The sequence below is a fragment of the Girardinichthys multiradiatus genome, chromosome 19 (genome assembly GCF_021462225.1).
Source record: "Girardinichthys multiradiatus isolate DD_20200921_A chromosome 19, DD_fGirMul_XY1, whole genome shotgun sequence".
Lineage (NCBI taxonomy): Eukaryota > Metazoa > Chordata > Actinopteri > Cyprinodontiformes > Goodeidae > Girardinichthys > Girardinichthys multiradiatus.
This window is the reverse complement of record NC_061811.1, coordinates 1,578,008-1,594,048: the sequence shown is the minus strand read 5'-3', so window position 1 is coordinate 1,594,048 and position 16,041 is coordinate 1,578,008. Positions and strand designations below refer to the sequence as shown.

The 16,041-nt window shown below is 42.5% G+C and overlaps 1 protein-coding gene across 4 annotated transcripts in view; it reads left to right on the top strand.

The window, feature by feature from the left end:
* lingo2b (leucine rich repeat and Ig domain containing 2b) overlaps positions 1-15,680 on the top strand; it is a 69,708-nt gene extending 54,028 nt beyond the window's left edge. Inside the window, exons 1-2 of one of the 4 annotated variants that reach the window (XM_047346129.1) lie at positions 3,395-3,609; positions 12,480-15,680. In XM_047346129.1, the coding sequence (XP_047202085.1) occupies positions 12,509-14,377 (1,869 nt within the window). In that variant the 5' untranslated portion in view covers positions 3,395-3,609; positions 12,480-12,508 and the 3' untranslated portion in view covers positions 14,378-15,680. Of the gene's footprint in view, positions 1-3,394; positions 3,610-5,448; positions 6,567-12,479 lie in introns of those variants that run through there. The other 3 variants (XM_047346125.1, XM_047346126.1, XM_047346128.1) reach the window with 3 other exon arrangements.
* Positions 15,681-16,041: the final 361 nt, after the last annotated feature.

Here is a 16,041-nt window from a genome sequence, read left to right as displayed (position 1 = left end):
GGTTATGCTCTCCTACATTGAAATGGATTTTCAGTCCAAGGACATGTTTTTCTAGTCTTTGGAGAATCATCTGTGTTATGCAAATCCTTTGAAGTAACACAGTAGTCTTTCAGATCAATTTCAAAAACCACCATAAAGATCTTTATCTGCTGCTGCACCTTTTAAATTTGGTTTAAAAACAAAAATGTTGAATCTGATGTGAGCTTAAATACCTGCAAGCTGGATTGTAATGGAAAAGGGTTTTTCTTCTGATTTTGCTTTTTGTCCCACTTAAATGCTTTAGATAATCAAATGAATTCTAATATCAAACAATTATAACATGAGTAAAAACAACAAAACTGATTTCAAATGATGATTTCATTTATCAAGGTGTAAAAAATCTATTCAATTTTACCTGACCCTGTGTGAAAAAGTATTTACGCCCTAAGCCTAATATCTTGCTTCTTCCTCTGCCGAAACAGCCTCCATTAAGTGTTTGTGATAACTGGTGATGAGTTTTTAAAATCATGGTTGTTCTGCCCCAGTTATGGATGAGACATGGACTTGAACTGTACACAGAGAACTACTGGTAAAATAAAACCCTGAATCCCATTTTGCACAGTGTTAACCTATTTTTAAGGCCAGCCCCAGGAAGAAGGAGTCACAACAGGAATCTCCTTAATGTCAGTATATAAAACTCTGGCGTACAGCAGCAATTATCTCTCTATCCCGCTGCCCGCCACTAGAGCAGCTAAATGAGAGACAATGCAGGTGAGGGTCTGAAACTCATTGCTGAGTCTTTTTCTTTGAAGAATCTTTGGATCAAACATTAAATACAATTAGCTGTCTGCGTACCCAGCAACTGTATAATGGCTGAAAATAAGACAAACTGCCTGAAATAGTTTTGTCTGAGCTCCTGCAGGACAGAATCTGAGGCATTACAGATTCCCCAGAAAGACATCCTCCAAGGGTTTCCTTTCTGCTGCCCTGAGAGAAGACGGTGAAGGAACTGCAGCCCTGCCCACCTGCACCTGTGTCAGCCAAGCAGGGGTCTCCCAAGCGGCTACAGTGAAGGCCACCCATCCCGCCACGCATCCACACGGCCAGACCAAGATGCCATCTTCACCACACAACTCAATGCCCTTTGGACCTTCCTCACCATGTTGGGCTCACATTTATAGGACAATACTTGACAGACTGAACGTTTTTTGGCTAATGATTCCTGATCAGGTGGTTCCCTGATTTATTATTCTGACTGAAAACTTTATTAATAATTTTGTCAATACTGGTTAATTAATTATTATTAGTTGCTAATAGCCAAACAATCATAATCATAACACAGAGGAGGAATTGTGACCAACTCTGCTGTGCAGAATTGATTTATTTCAGCCTCACTGGTTTATTAAAATTAACATAAGAGGTTATATTAGATCTTAACTCATGATTGATTCCAAATCCTTTTTTACCTTTGTTATAATGAACCCTCACCATTGCAAACTTTGACTCACATGGCAACAAAAGCCTGGGTTACAATTAAATCATTTCTGGTTGCTTTGCTGTTAATGTCTACAGGTCCTTCTCAAAATATTAGCATATTGTGATAAAGTTCATTATTTTCCATAATGTCATGATGAAAATTTAACATTCCTATATTTTAGATTCATTGCACACTAACTGAAATATTTCAGGTCTTTTATTGTCTTAATACAGATGATTTTGGCATACAGCTCATGAAAACCCAAAATTCCTATCTCACAAAATTAGCATATTTCATCCGACCAATAAAAGAAAAGTGTTTTTAATACAAAAAACGTCAACCTTCAAATAATCATGTACAGTTATGCACTCAATACTTGGTCGGGAATCCTTTGGCAGAAATGACTGCTTCAATGCGGCGTGGCATGGAGGCAATCAGCCTGTGGCACTGCTGAGGTCTTATGGAGGCCCAGGATGCTTCGATAGCGGCCTTTAGCTCATCCAGAGTGTTGGGTCTTGAGTCTCTCAACGTTCTCTTCACAATATCCCACAGATTCTCTATGGGGTTCAGGTCAGGAGAGTTGGCAGGCCAATTGAGCACAGTGATACCATGGTCAGTAAACCATTTACCAGTGGTTTTGGCACTGTGAGCAGGTGCCAGGTCGTGCTGAAAAATGAAATCTTCATCTCCATAAAGCTTTTCAGCAGATGGAAGCATGAAGTGCTCCAAAATCTCCTGATAGCTAGCTGCATTGACCCTGCCCTTGATAAAACACAGTGGACCAACACCAGCAGCTGACACGGCACCCCAGACCATCACTGACTGTGGGTACTTGACACTGGACTTCTGGCATTTTGGCATTTCCTTCTCCCCAGTCTTCCTCCAGACTCTGGCACCTTGATTTCCGAATGACATGCAGAATTTGCTTTCATCCGAAAAAGTACTTTGGACCACTGAGCAACAGTCCAGTGCTGCTTCTCTGTAGCCCAGGTCAGGCGCTTCTGCCGCTGTTTCTGGTTCAAAAGTGGCTTGACCTGGGGAATGCGGCACCTGTAGCCCATTTCCTGCACACACCTGTGCACGGTGGCTCTGGATGTTTCTACTCCATACTCAGTCCACTGCTTCCGCAGGTCCCCCAAGGTCTGGAATCGGCCCTTCTCCACAATCTTCCTCAGGGTCCGGTCACCTCTTCTCGTTGTGCAGCGTTTTCTGCCACACTTTTTCCTTCCCACAGACTTCCCACTGAGGTGCCTTGATACAGCACTCTGGGAACAGCCTATTCGTTCAGAAATGTCTTTCTGTGTCTTACCCTCTTGCTTGAGGGTGTCAATAGTGGCCTTCTGGACAGCACTCAGGTCGGCAGTCTTACCCATGATTGGGGTTTTGAGTGATGAACCAGGCTGGGAGTTTTAAAGGCCTCAGGAATCTTTTGCAGGTGTTTAGAGTTAACTCGTTGATTCAGATGATTAGGTTCATAGCTCGTTTAGAGACCCTTTTAATGATATGCTAATTTTGTGAGATAGGAATTTTGGGTTTTCATGAGCTGTATGCCAAAATCATCCGTATTAAGACAATAAAAGACCTGAAATATTTCAGTTAGTGTGCAATAAATCTAAAATATATGAATGTTAAATTTTCATCATGACATTATGGAAAATAATGAACTTTATCACAATATGCTAATATTTTGAGAAGGACCTGTAAATGACAACATTTCAGCTAATCAGACTTCCTGACTTCCCAGGGCTATAAACCACATGATAGACTGGTCTAAGAGTGATGAAGGAAAAATGTACAAGAGTCACAGTAAAGAATTATTTCACATAATGCAAATATAAGCCAAACAACCCATAGAGGTCAGTAGAGTCATGATCGAAGAATATCGTGGAGGTGGGCAGAGAGAAGAGCTTTTAGGTTAATTAGGCAGCAACAGTCTGCCACAACAACATCAGCTCCATCACCTGTAACTGACATCAGTCAGATGTTTGGGTTCATTAAGAGTCCTGAAGAACTATCTTCAGCGTAAAGAACAAGACTTACTGAAAGTGATGGTCTGGCCCACAGAGCCCTGATCTCAACATCATGGAGTGTATCTGGGATTACATGAAGAGACAGAAGGATGTGAGAAAGCCTCCATCCACAGAAGATCTATGGTAAGTTCTCCAAGATGCTCTTGCATCTTATACTGCTCTATATTTACTCTCACTCACTTAAAACTGTGCACATATATTTATATTATATTGTAGATATGTTTATACTGTTTAATTTGTATTGTATTGCACCGACTACGCCAAAACAAATTCCTTGTATGTCCAAAAACGTAATTGGCAATAAAGCTTTTCTGATTCTGATTCTGATTCTGAACAACCTACCAGCCGAGTTCCTTCAACAACTGTGTGTAAGTCTACCTAGCAGAATGGATGCTGTTCTGACAGCATAGGGTGGTCACACCGAATATTGATTTGATTTAGATTTCTCTTTTGTTCATTCTCTGATTTTTGTTGATTGATAAAAATAAATGATTAACTCTTTCTTTACAGCATTTATTCACACCTGTCTAAAACTTTTGCACATGACTGTACATGTTACTGTCAGTGACTTATATATTTGAATTAGAAAAATATTCACCATGACTTCTTCCTTCGAGTAAACTGTTGCAGGTTAATTAGCAGCAAATAGAAATTAGTTTCTTAAAGAACTGAACCTTGTCTCTGATCAAGTTTAGAAAGCATCTTCCTGTCAGAGTACATCCTGTACAGCATGTTCAAACAATTGGTCTAAACCGAGACGAAATACAGTCCCAACTATGAATAGAATAGAATAGAATAGAATAGAATAGAATAGAATAGAATAGAATAGAATAGAAATATCTATTGTTGTCCCTCAGTGAGGAAATTCTGGTGTACCTAAGTCACAGGTAAAGCACACAGATTCAAAGATGAAATATAACAATAGAAATAAGAAATTAGAGACTGTGCAGTAAGGACACATTTACAACTAAAAATAGCATATATAGACATGTCTAACTGAGAAATCAGAAATCAGGTCTGTTTTTTACTGGCGTCATCTGGCTTTCTCTCAGGAATACCTGAGGTACATTTGGCAGCAGTAAAGTAAGAAATCATCAAATTATTGTCAGTCGGTAATTTTCTATAGTGCTTCTTCTAAAGTGGGTCGCAGGGAAGCTGGTGCCTAAAGACAATTTAGAGAGACCAATTAACCCAACAGGTATGTCTTTGGACTGTGGGAGGAAGCCGGATTACCTGGAGAGAACCCACGCATGCACGGGGAGAACATACAAACTCCATGCAGAAAGACCCCCGGCCGGGAATCGAACCCGGGACCTTCTTTGAATCAGATTAAGATACAGACGGATTTTCTAGCTCAGTGTTGCACTTTGCAGGTGGTCCCTCAGCACCAGTCTTGGGTTCAGCTTCATTTTTAGACCAATGTTATGTGGGGCGCTCAAAGCAAGACATGTTGTGGATTAAAATGATCGTGTAGTCTGCTGTCCAGCTCACCACAGCTAGAAAAAAATACAGTTTGGGTTTTAACAGCACTTCGTTTTGAGAACTTTAAATCTGTGAATATTTGTCCATGTCACGACTTGTGTAGTGGAGGACCCCGGAATGCAGACGGACAGGCAGCATGACGGTAGGTGAAATTATTTAATGAACAAAAAAACTTACTTCAGAGGGTGATGGCAAAAACAGACATGGGCAGGCTGGCAAGACAGGCTTGGCATGAGCAAAAGGACAAGACATGAACAGAGTGAGTGAATGATCCAAAATGTTTCCGCGAGGAATGAACAGATCAGATGTGTATATATGGAACCAAAACCAGGTGAAACGAGGAGACTGAATGCTAGGTGCAGGTGAACCGAATGAAGTTAATTGACAGACAAGAGAGAACACAACGTGACTGGAGCAAAACAGACATTCAAGGATACAAACTAATAGAAACATAACTAGAAAAACATGGGGCGCCAACTCATTAGTGACTGCACAGGCAAAAAAAATCACTTATATTTAGGGTGCAACTTGGAGGTAAATAGGTGTTAGTTTTTTGTTTTAATTGGCAATGGTGCGCCCCCTTCTTCAGCCTCCCTGGGCAACTTCCCAAGTTGACCAAATTAAATCACCACTGGATGTTACTGACTTTGTTGCTCATCTGTTCTTGAATTTCTTTACGTTGGGGCATTATCAGTTGCTTTTTGAGATCTTTAAAATCTTTTACCCTACAGCAACCAGGCCTAGATGTGGCTGGTGTTGTTGAACCATAAAACAAAGTTAATCACAGTTAATTCATGACTTAACAAGGAGGTTAATTACTTTTTCACACAGTGCCAGGCTGGTTTGGAAAGCTGTTTCTCTCCAACAGATCCCAGGACCCGGTCATCTCTGCAGCCGCAGCCACCTGGACTCTAATTATTAACACAGTGAGGCAGAAGGAAGAGGAGCTGACGGCTGGAGGCAGACTGATAAATGCACAGAGACAGAGGCAGAGAGTGGATGGATAATAAGGTGGAGGGACGTGGACAGTTACCAGAGAATCAAATGGACAGGCAACAAGACAGGTGGACAAATAAGGCCGTCAGAGGGACAGCTTTAAAGCACCTTCAGCCGGGTTCTGATTGGCTTGTGAATTTCTTTCTTTGAGCTGAATTCAAACATTTTCTCCAAGGAGTTGAATAAATCCAACCAATACGTCATCGTCCTCATCCCGCTCCCGTTTTTTTCATTAATTTGATTGGCACAAAGAGCGGATGAGAGTAGGGGTTTGTGGTTGCCGTGGCAACGGACTGCTCTTTGTGAAAGGCTACGTTGCTGGCATCTGATGCGTCTGCGCTGCGATCGATAAACCCCCCACCCTACAGGGACTGATGACCAGAGCGGACCGGGGCTTTCACCAGGGCCCGGCTCGGAGAACCGGGGAGAGAGCAGGAGCTGGGAGGAGGATGTGCCGACAGGAGAACGGAGAGATTAGATGGAGATAGGAGGAGGAGGAGAGGAAGACAGAGGGAGGTATGGAGATAAGAGCGGTGCAGCAGATAGCAGGGCTCCTTCTGCCTCATCTCGGCTATTTTCTGACACTTTGCAATCAAAGTAAGGTATGTGTCCGTCTGTGTGCTGCTCTGCTTACCTTGGCATGGTTCTGCTTTTTCTGGCTCAACTAGCACTCTACAGAAGCTTTCTAAAGGCGCCTTTCTTATTTTTTAATATACTTCTTTTCTTTAGGATTCAAATTTCCTTTGCTCACAGATGCGTTTTACACGTTGTTCCCCTAATTGGCAAGGATTGCCTTGAGCAGAATGCAGATTTTACGGGTAAAGAGGCAATTATGATCAGCCTCTCCGTCTACAAACCATCTGTCAATTCAACAACCTGTGGCTGCTGGAAGGTGTTTTCCCGCTCCGCTCCGTCTCCTCATTTCCCCGCCGTGAGTGCTTCTTCCACCTCCTGTTTACCGCATCCAGTACAGGAAGAAAATGATGAAATTGGCAAATACACAATAAATGACACAAAATTAACCAACTCAAACGCTCATGTTAGGCGCTGTTTTAGAATCGTGAAAGGAGGAAATCTGCAGAAAGCATGCTTCAGGTTCAACATGCTGTGCATAGAGCAATGTAGCTTGTAAGTGATGTGCCTAATGGATTTATTATGAGATAAAACTTGACTAAATCATTTCTGCAAGAAAGGAAAAACAGATCCAGCTGCTGTGAAACGTTTCCATCCAGTTGCTTTTTGAATTGATGTTTTCTCTTGTTTTCCCATGCAGAATGGAATAGTCATACATCACATGAATGTGGTGCACGGCTTTGAATTATCCGTGGATTTTGTTTTTTTCACACAGGACAAAACTGGGGACTAATATGCATACATACATACACCCTCACTAATATTTGGTTTTCTTAGCAGGGTGCACCTTGATCACATGCCTATTAATATGAAACAACAAGCTTCTGGCATCATTCTCAATCATTCTTTCAAACTGGCTGAGATCCCTGCATGGACCCGACTTTTAAGCATTGCGCAGAAATCTCCTGTGAGGTTTAGGTTGGAGCTTCAGAAAGCCCACTCCAGAAACCTAGTCAGCAACATCTCAGTCAGTTGTGATATAAAACTGGCTTCACTGTGGACAGTGACACTGGTTATTCCTGATCATTACAAACCAGTTTCGTCTTCTTCCAAACTTTGACAGAGTGGTGTCATAAATAGATATCTGAGCGTTCATACAGGTCTTTCTGCTTTTTGTTCACATTTAGATGTTTCAGATCATCAACGAGATTTTCAAATGAGACAAAAATAGCCTGATTAAATTCAAAAATGTGTTTTCAAACCTTAATATTAACTCCTTTTTTAAACACTTTATTTGTATTGCTTTTCAAGCAAACAAACAAAGATTAAAGATTAAGATTTGTCAAAAACTATTTCTATCATGGGAGAAGAAGTGGAGGTGGTGGAGGAGTATAAATACCTCGGTGTTCACCTGGACAACAGACTAGAGTGGAGATGCAACTGTGAAGCCATCTACAAGAAGTGACAGAGCAGACTGTACTTCTTGAGGAAGCTTAGGTCCTTTGGTGTTTGCAGCAAGATGCTGCAGATCTTCTATAAGTCTGTTGTGGAAAGTCTGATCTCTTCTACCATCATCTGCTGGGGTAGCAGCATCAGAACCAGGGACTTAAAAAAGCTCAACAAGCTGATAAAGAAGGCTGGTTCTGTTCTGGGGACTCCTCTGGAACCTCTGGAGATCATTGTGGAAAGATGAATTCTTCATAAAATGAAGAACATTATGGAGAACCCTGAGCATCCTCTTCATGAGACTGTCCTACAACAACAGAGTGTCTTCAGTCAGAGGCTTCTTCAGATCTGCTGTAAGACAGACCTACAGGAGATCCTTCCTGCCCACAAACATCAGCATCTACAACGACTCTTTGAGGAAACCTTCATAATATGAGCTACAACAACATTTAATTTCCCTTTGGGATTAATAAAGTATTTTTGAATTGAATTGAATTGAATTAAACTAATTACATTTTCACAATTCTAGTATGTGTAATCATATGTGACAAAGACTCGCATGGCTCAGACAAAACAGATAGGAAAAAAGCAACCTTGGGCATCCTATTCATATTGTAGCATAGGCAAGACTGATCAACAGTACATAAGAAATGACACACATAAATATAACTCCAAACCAGGCAGCGTATTCACATATTGAATAAATGGGTTTCATATTTTATGGCATTTGTCAGTAGAGCCATTAATGGTGGATCTGATTTTTTCCAGTTTTATATTATGCATCATTTGTCTTAATAAGTAACTATAAGTTGGAGAAGACGATGACATGGTGTAGGTATATTGGAGGATTATTTACATCATCTGGGCATGGTGTAATGGTAGTTATAGGAGAAGGCTGATTATTATTATTAAACACCTGGGATAATGTTTTAAATAAATTATTTCCAGAACTCCTCGAGCCTTGAGCAAGACCATAACATATGATATGTAGTTCCCGTGGCCTGGGTGCATCTGTTGCACGTGGGGTTAATGTTTGGAAATATTCCTGCAAGTTTGACTTCTGAATAATCTAGACGGTATACAATTTTCAAACTGTATTAGCACATGTTGTGAGCAGATGGATGACATATGTACTTTATGAAGGGCTTTGTCCCATTCTTCATCAGAGAACGGAACCTCCATATCGTAAGTCCATTCAGAGGGAGTGACTCTTTCCATTATCTTTGTATGTATCATTAACACTCTTCCTTTATGTAAGATTGACTTCTACCAGTCTTGGAAGGATTATAAAGCCTCATCCAGGAGGTCACAGATGAACCCAGGACAACCTCTAAAGCTCTGCACTCCTCACTTCCCCAGTCATGATCAGAGTTCATGATTCAACAATAAGAAAGAGAGATCGGGCATAAATGGGCTCCATGGGAAACTTCCAAGGCTAGAACCACTGCTGACCCTTCAACACATCATACCTACAGTCAAACGTGGTGGTGGTAGTGTAATGGCCTGGGGCTGCTTTGCTTCTTCAGGACCTGAATGTCAGCCATAATTTATGAAATCATGAATTCTGCAAAAGAAAAATCCTCTAGTAGCTCACTTGGGTTTAGCAGCAGGATAATGATCCAAACCAACAAATCCACCTCTTATTGGTCCCGAATTAATCAAAACAGATGGATTTGTGGAGATGCAGTCTGCATGAAAAAAACGTTTACTGTGGCTTAATTAAAACAGATCAGCAAAGCAGAGTGGGTCTAAATTCATCCACAGTGATTGGGGAGTGGTGACCCAGTGGTTAGAGAGGAGGGCATTTGCGACCCTGAGAGGCCACACGTACCCTGGTTTGAATCCAACAGCCACCCACTCTGGGTCCCTGAGAAAGACCCCTTAGTCCCTTAATGCTCCCAGGCGCCGCACAATGGCAGCCCACTGCTCCCTAAGGGATGAGTAAAATGGAGAGGACATTTTCTCCATTGTGAGATCAATAAAGTCTATACATTATTATATTATATTATATTATATCAATACTTAGTACCAGCTATTATAAACACCTGATGGCCATTGTGGAACTACCAGTTATTAGGTTTAAGGGATAATTACTTTTTTACACAGGGTCATGTTGGTTTTGCTATCATCATTTGAAAACTGTTTTCTGAATCTATTCAGCTTATCTTTTTTCTCATACTAGAATTAATTTGTTCACCTGTAACATTTAAATGTGACAAAAAACAGGTCAAAGTCTTTAAGGGGGTAAATATGTTTTCACAACACGTTTTACAGGATTCTGTGTGAATTTGAGAAAATCCACAATAAGCTAAGATTTAAAATGTATCCTGAAGCATTGAAGCATGTACATGGTAAAGTGGACCAATTAGCCAATAAAATGGCTTTATTTCTTGCAGCAAACAAACAAACACCCTCAGATATCTGCCATGCAAAACTCACACACATCCTACAAAGACTAAACTTTGTTGTACCCCCAGTACAATGGCAATAAAGATTTCTATTCTATTCTTTTCTATTTTAAGACGAGTCCATGAGGGCATTTAGCCTGGCTGAAGCTAACAGAGTTTTTTTCCTCTCGCCATCAGGCTGAAACATCTTCATCCTCAGAAAACACCTCTACTTAGCCTGCAACCTTTTGTTCTAACACACTGATAAACGTTCACACCTTTCTGCCTAAGATTTTTCTACATCTCCCTTTTTTTACCCTGCCATGATTTTTATTCTATTGAATTGTCTTTGCAGATGAAGGAGGCGGCTAATTAGAAGGAGAAAAGGGTTTGCAGTTCAAGTACACACAAAATCCATGAGGTTGAACCTGTAAGAAGCTGTTCTACAGGTCCTTCTCAAAATATTAGCATATTGTGATAAAGTTCATTATTTTCCATAATGTCATGATGAAAATTTAACATTCATATATTTTAGATTCATTGCACACTAACTGAAATATTTCAGGTCTTTTATTGTCTTAATACGGATGATTTTGGCATACAGCTCATGAAAACCCAAAATTCCTATCTCACAAAATTAGCATATTTCATCAGACCAATAAAAGAAAAGTGTTTTTAATACAAAAAACGTCAACCTTCAAATAATCATGTACAGTTATGCACTCAATACTTGGTCGGGAATCCTTTTGCAGAAATGACTGCTTCAATGCGGCGTGGCATGGAGGCAATCAGCCTGTGGCACTGCTGAGGTCTTATGGAGGCCCAGGATGCTTCGATAGCGGCCTTTAGCTCATCCAGAGTGTTGGGTCTTGAGTCTCTCAACGTTCTCTTCACAATATCCCACAGATTCTCTATGGGGTTCAGGTCAGGAGAGTTGGCAGGCCAATTGAGCACAGTGATACCATGGTCAGTAAACCATTTACCAGTGGTTTTGGCACTGTGAGCAGGTGCCAGGTCGTGCTGAAACATGAAATCTTCATCTCCATAAAGCTTTTCAGCAGATGGAAGCATGAAGTGCTCCAAAATCTCCTGATAGCTAGCTGCATTGACCCTGCCCTTGATAAAACACAGTGGACCAACATCAGCAGCTGACACGGCACCCCAGACCATCACTGACTGTGGGTACTTGACACTGGACTTCTGGCATTTTGGCATTTCCTTCTCCCCAGTCTTCCTCTAGACTCTGGCACCTTGATTTCCGAATGACATGCAGAATTTGCTTTCATCCGAAAAAAGTACTTTGGACCACTGAGCAACAGTCCAGTGCTGCTTCTCTGTAGCCCAGGTCAGGCGCTTCTGTCGCTGTTTCTGGTTCAAAAATGGCTTGACCTGGGGAATGCGGCACCTGTAGCCCATTTCCTGCACACGCCTGTGCACGGTGGCTCTGGATGTTTCTACTCCAGACTCAGTCCACTGCTTCCGCAGGTCCCCCAAGGTCTGGAATCGGCCCTTCTCCACAATCTTCCTCAGGGTCCGGTCACCTCTTCTCGTTGTGCAGCGTTTTCTGCCACACTTTTTCCTTCCCACAGACTTCCCACTGAGGTGCCTTGATACAGCACTCTGGGAACAGCCTATTCGTTCAGAAATGTCTTTCTGTGTCTTACCCTCTTGCTTGAGGGTGTCAATAGTGGCCTTCTAGACAGCAGTCAGGTCGGCAGTCTTACCCATGATTGGGGTTTTGAGTGATGAACCAGGCTGGGAGTTTTAAAGGCCTCAGGAATCTTTTGCAGGTGTTTAGAGTTAACTCGTTGATTCAGATGATTAGGTTCATAGTTCGTTTAGAGACCCTTTTAATGATATGCTAATTTTGTGAGATAGGAATTTTGGGTTTTCATGAGCTGTATGCCAAAATCATCCGTATTAAGACAATAAAAGACCTGAAATATTTCAGTTAGTGTGCAATGAATCTAAAATATATGAATGTTAAATTTTCATCATGACATTATGGAAAATAATGAACTTTATCACAATATGCTAATATTTTGAGAAGGACCTGTATGTGCCGACAGCAGGAGTATTTTAACTTACTTGCTGTTTTCTGTGTTGCAGGGCTTGTTCGTGATGGTGCTCTGTTTGCCATGATGGTGGGCAACGTGGGTAAAAGAGACATGCACCACCCAGCCCAGCACCACTGCCACCTCCTCCTGGGCGGGGCCTTGCTGATTGTCCTCACAAGCTCAGCTTTGAGCTGCCCTGCCCGATGTGAGTGCTCTGCCCAAACCAAGTCTGTCAGCTGCCACCGCAAGCGCCTGCCCAGCATCCCTGAAGGCGTACCCATTGAGACACGCACTCTGGACCTCAGCAAGAACAAGCTACGCCTCATCACAGCGTACAACTTCTCCTCCTTCCTGCAGCTGGAAGACCTTGATCTCAGCGACAACCTTATCAGTGTGCTCGAACCTGGCTGCTTTCACTCTAACCTTGCTCTCCGCTCGCTCAATTTTCGCAGCAACCAGCTCATGCTGGTTGCTAAGGGAGTGCTATCAGGCTTGACGAATCTCACCCACCTCGATCTGAGCCACAACCGACTGGTGATTCTCCTGGATCATGCCTTCCAGGATCTGCACAGATTGACATTCCTGGAGGTTGGTAACAACCAACTGGTTTTCATCTCTCAGCGGGCCTTCACGGGATTACTTGGAATTCAGAGTCTGACGTTAGAACGGTCCAATCTGACTGTGGTTCCGACCGATGCTTTGGCACATCTGCACAATCTCATTGAGCTACACATGCGCTTTCTGAGCATTAGTTTTCTCAAACCTTTCTCCTTTAAGAGGCTAACTCGTCTCCGCCACCTGGACATTGATTTCTGGCCGTTGCTGGAAACTCTGCCTCCACTCTCACTGCATGGCCTCAACCTGACAACCTTGTTCATAACCAACACTAACTTGTCTGCCTTTCCTGGTGTAGCACTACGCAATCTGCCCTACCTCACACACCTTAATCTGTCCTACAGCCGCATCCAGCACATCCACCAAGGAGAGCTTGGTCACCTCCCTCAGCTGCAGGAGCTTCGCCTCCAAGGGGCTCAGCTACTTTCCATTGAGCCCCTTGCATTTGTGGGCCTTAAATCCCTTCAGCTATTGGATGTGTCACAGAACCGCCTGGACTCTCTGGAGAGGGGGGTGTTTGCCTCAGCCGACACCCTGCAGAGGCTTTGTCTCGGTGGAAACCCACTTGTGTGTGACTGCAGGTTGCTTTGGCTTCTTAACAGCTACAAGCCTCCTTCTCTGCAGATTCTAGACATCCAGCCTGAGTGCAGTGCACCACAGCACCTCCTGGGCAGAACTCTCCGTGATCTCAAGGAGCCTCTGGTGTCAAGGTACATGACCTGCACCAAGCCACGGATCGGACCCAACACAACACAGCTACTGATGGCTAATGAGGGTCAACCGGTGCATCTGAGCTGCACGGCGGAGGGAGCGCCTCGGCCCTCTGTGGTCTGGATTACACCTCATAGACGCTACATCACGACTAAAAGCAGCGGTAGGGTGGAGGTGCAACCAGACGGCACCCTGGAGATCAAGGCTGCTGAGCTGCATGACAGTGGTGTGTACTTGTGTGTTGCCAGTAACGCTGCTGGCAACGCCAGTCTGTCGGCATCCTTAGCTGTGAAGAGCCTGGGCATCGGGGACAGATCTTACTATAGCAACAGGAGCTCAAACTATCTGACAGACTCTAACAGCACATGGGGGAATGGAACAGTGTTGTACAACATGACAGTTCCTATTGACATGAAGACTATACTTATATCTGCAGCTATGGGCTGTCTGTCCTTCCTAGGTGTGGTCGTTTTCTGCTTCCTTCTTCTGTTTGCCTGGAGCCGGGGGAAAGGACGACATAAGAGTAACTTCGATATCGAGTACGTCCCGCGGAAATCCAATGGGGCAGCTGCAGACGTGGCGGAAACAAGCGGCCCACGGCGAGTTAACATGAAAATGATCTGATGCTGATAAAGACTAACACACATATCAGTCAAAAAACAAAATGTTTTTGTTTGTTTTTTTATGAAAAAGTGGATTTGTGACAAACGAAAGTGATGTACTGTTATAGTGGATGTGGATATGACGGTGGTCTAGTGATAAAGTGGACTTGTGAAATATGAAACCGTGTTTATATGAAATAATGTTCTCATACAGTACACTGAATATAATGCTATAACCAACATATCAATATGGGACTGATATAATGCTGCACTAGGCGTGTGATTCGGTGGAGATGTGAAGAGTAATGATATTGTTGAGTCATGTGACATCAAGGTGAAGGAGGGAGCTGCTAGGACAGACGGGGACATCGCTGCGTGGCGGTACAGCTGTCATCACTGCAACGTGTCACGACTAAATTGTCTAGTACCCATCTTAGCTGCAGTGTGAAAGATGTGTGTGTGTGTGTGTGTTTCTTTGTGCATGTGCACGCATTGCCTTTCTCGTATGGTGGAGCAGTTAAACTAAATGTTGGGGTCCAAAGCATTTTTTTCTTTTTTGTACCAACAGTAACGTCCCTGTTGATTAAAACAGGTGTTTGTATGCAAACCCAAAATTAATCTATATTGAAGAAATGCTGCATCAGTAGTAAAGTAGGTCATTGCCCCACCATCCTGCCCCTACCCCCCAAACAAAAGACTAATGGGTTTTTTTCTGAACTTGAAAAGGTGTTTCTTGGCTGTACCTTTCAGGAAAACATGCTTCTCCTGGTAAACAGTAGTGTCCGGGGTCTGTTTTTCATCTGAACAAAAAGAGGAAAAACATTTTCCAGCCACAGAAAGTGATGTTAAACCCATTTTATTACATAATAAATCATGGGCCGATTTTCCTGCCAGACAAATCCTTCGATATAATATAAAAGAGTCGGTGGCCAGACACAGTGGCAAAGATTTACGGGCTGGCATCCTCTTTGGACCAGACCAAGCTGAGCTTTACAGATTTATGTGCTGACCCCCCCTCAGTGGTTCTTTGATCGAAACATTTAAAGTTGTCTATATCGCCCGCCCCCTTCCTAAAAGGCAGTTCTGAATGTTGTAGTGGCTTGTTCCCGTTTTGTTTTGTTCTGTTTTTGTTGACAATGTTTTTAATGTTTATGGTGGGAAAAATAAGTACAACATTTAAGGGCAACTCTTTGTAATGCAGGGAGGTGGGTGTTAATTTGTGTGATCCTGTTGTGATAAAATGTTCAAGGTTGTATAATTGTTTTCATATGAGAAATTTATGGATATATTTTCAAAAGGAAATAAATCTTAACCTTGCCCCTAAAGCTAGAGTTCCACTGTGGATTTGTTTTTATCTGTTGTATTGATTCACAGGGCCTTGCAAAACTATTTATACCACTTGAACTTTCACATAAGTCCCTGCACGAACACAACTTCAGTGTATTTTATTTGGATTTTACAAAATAAACATAGATGTGCATGACTGTGACGTGGGAGGAAAATGATACTCAGTTTTTAAAAATGAAAATGTAAAACGTGTGGGACGAGTTTAGATTCAGACCCCTAGTGTCTAATACCCCTAAATACCATTCTGTGCAACCAGCTGCCTTCAGAAATCACTTTATTAGTGAATAGAGTCCAGTTGTGTGTAATTTAACTGCAGCAGTTCTGTTTATGGCCTCAGAG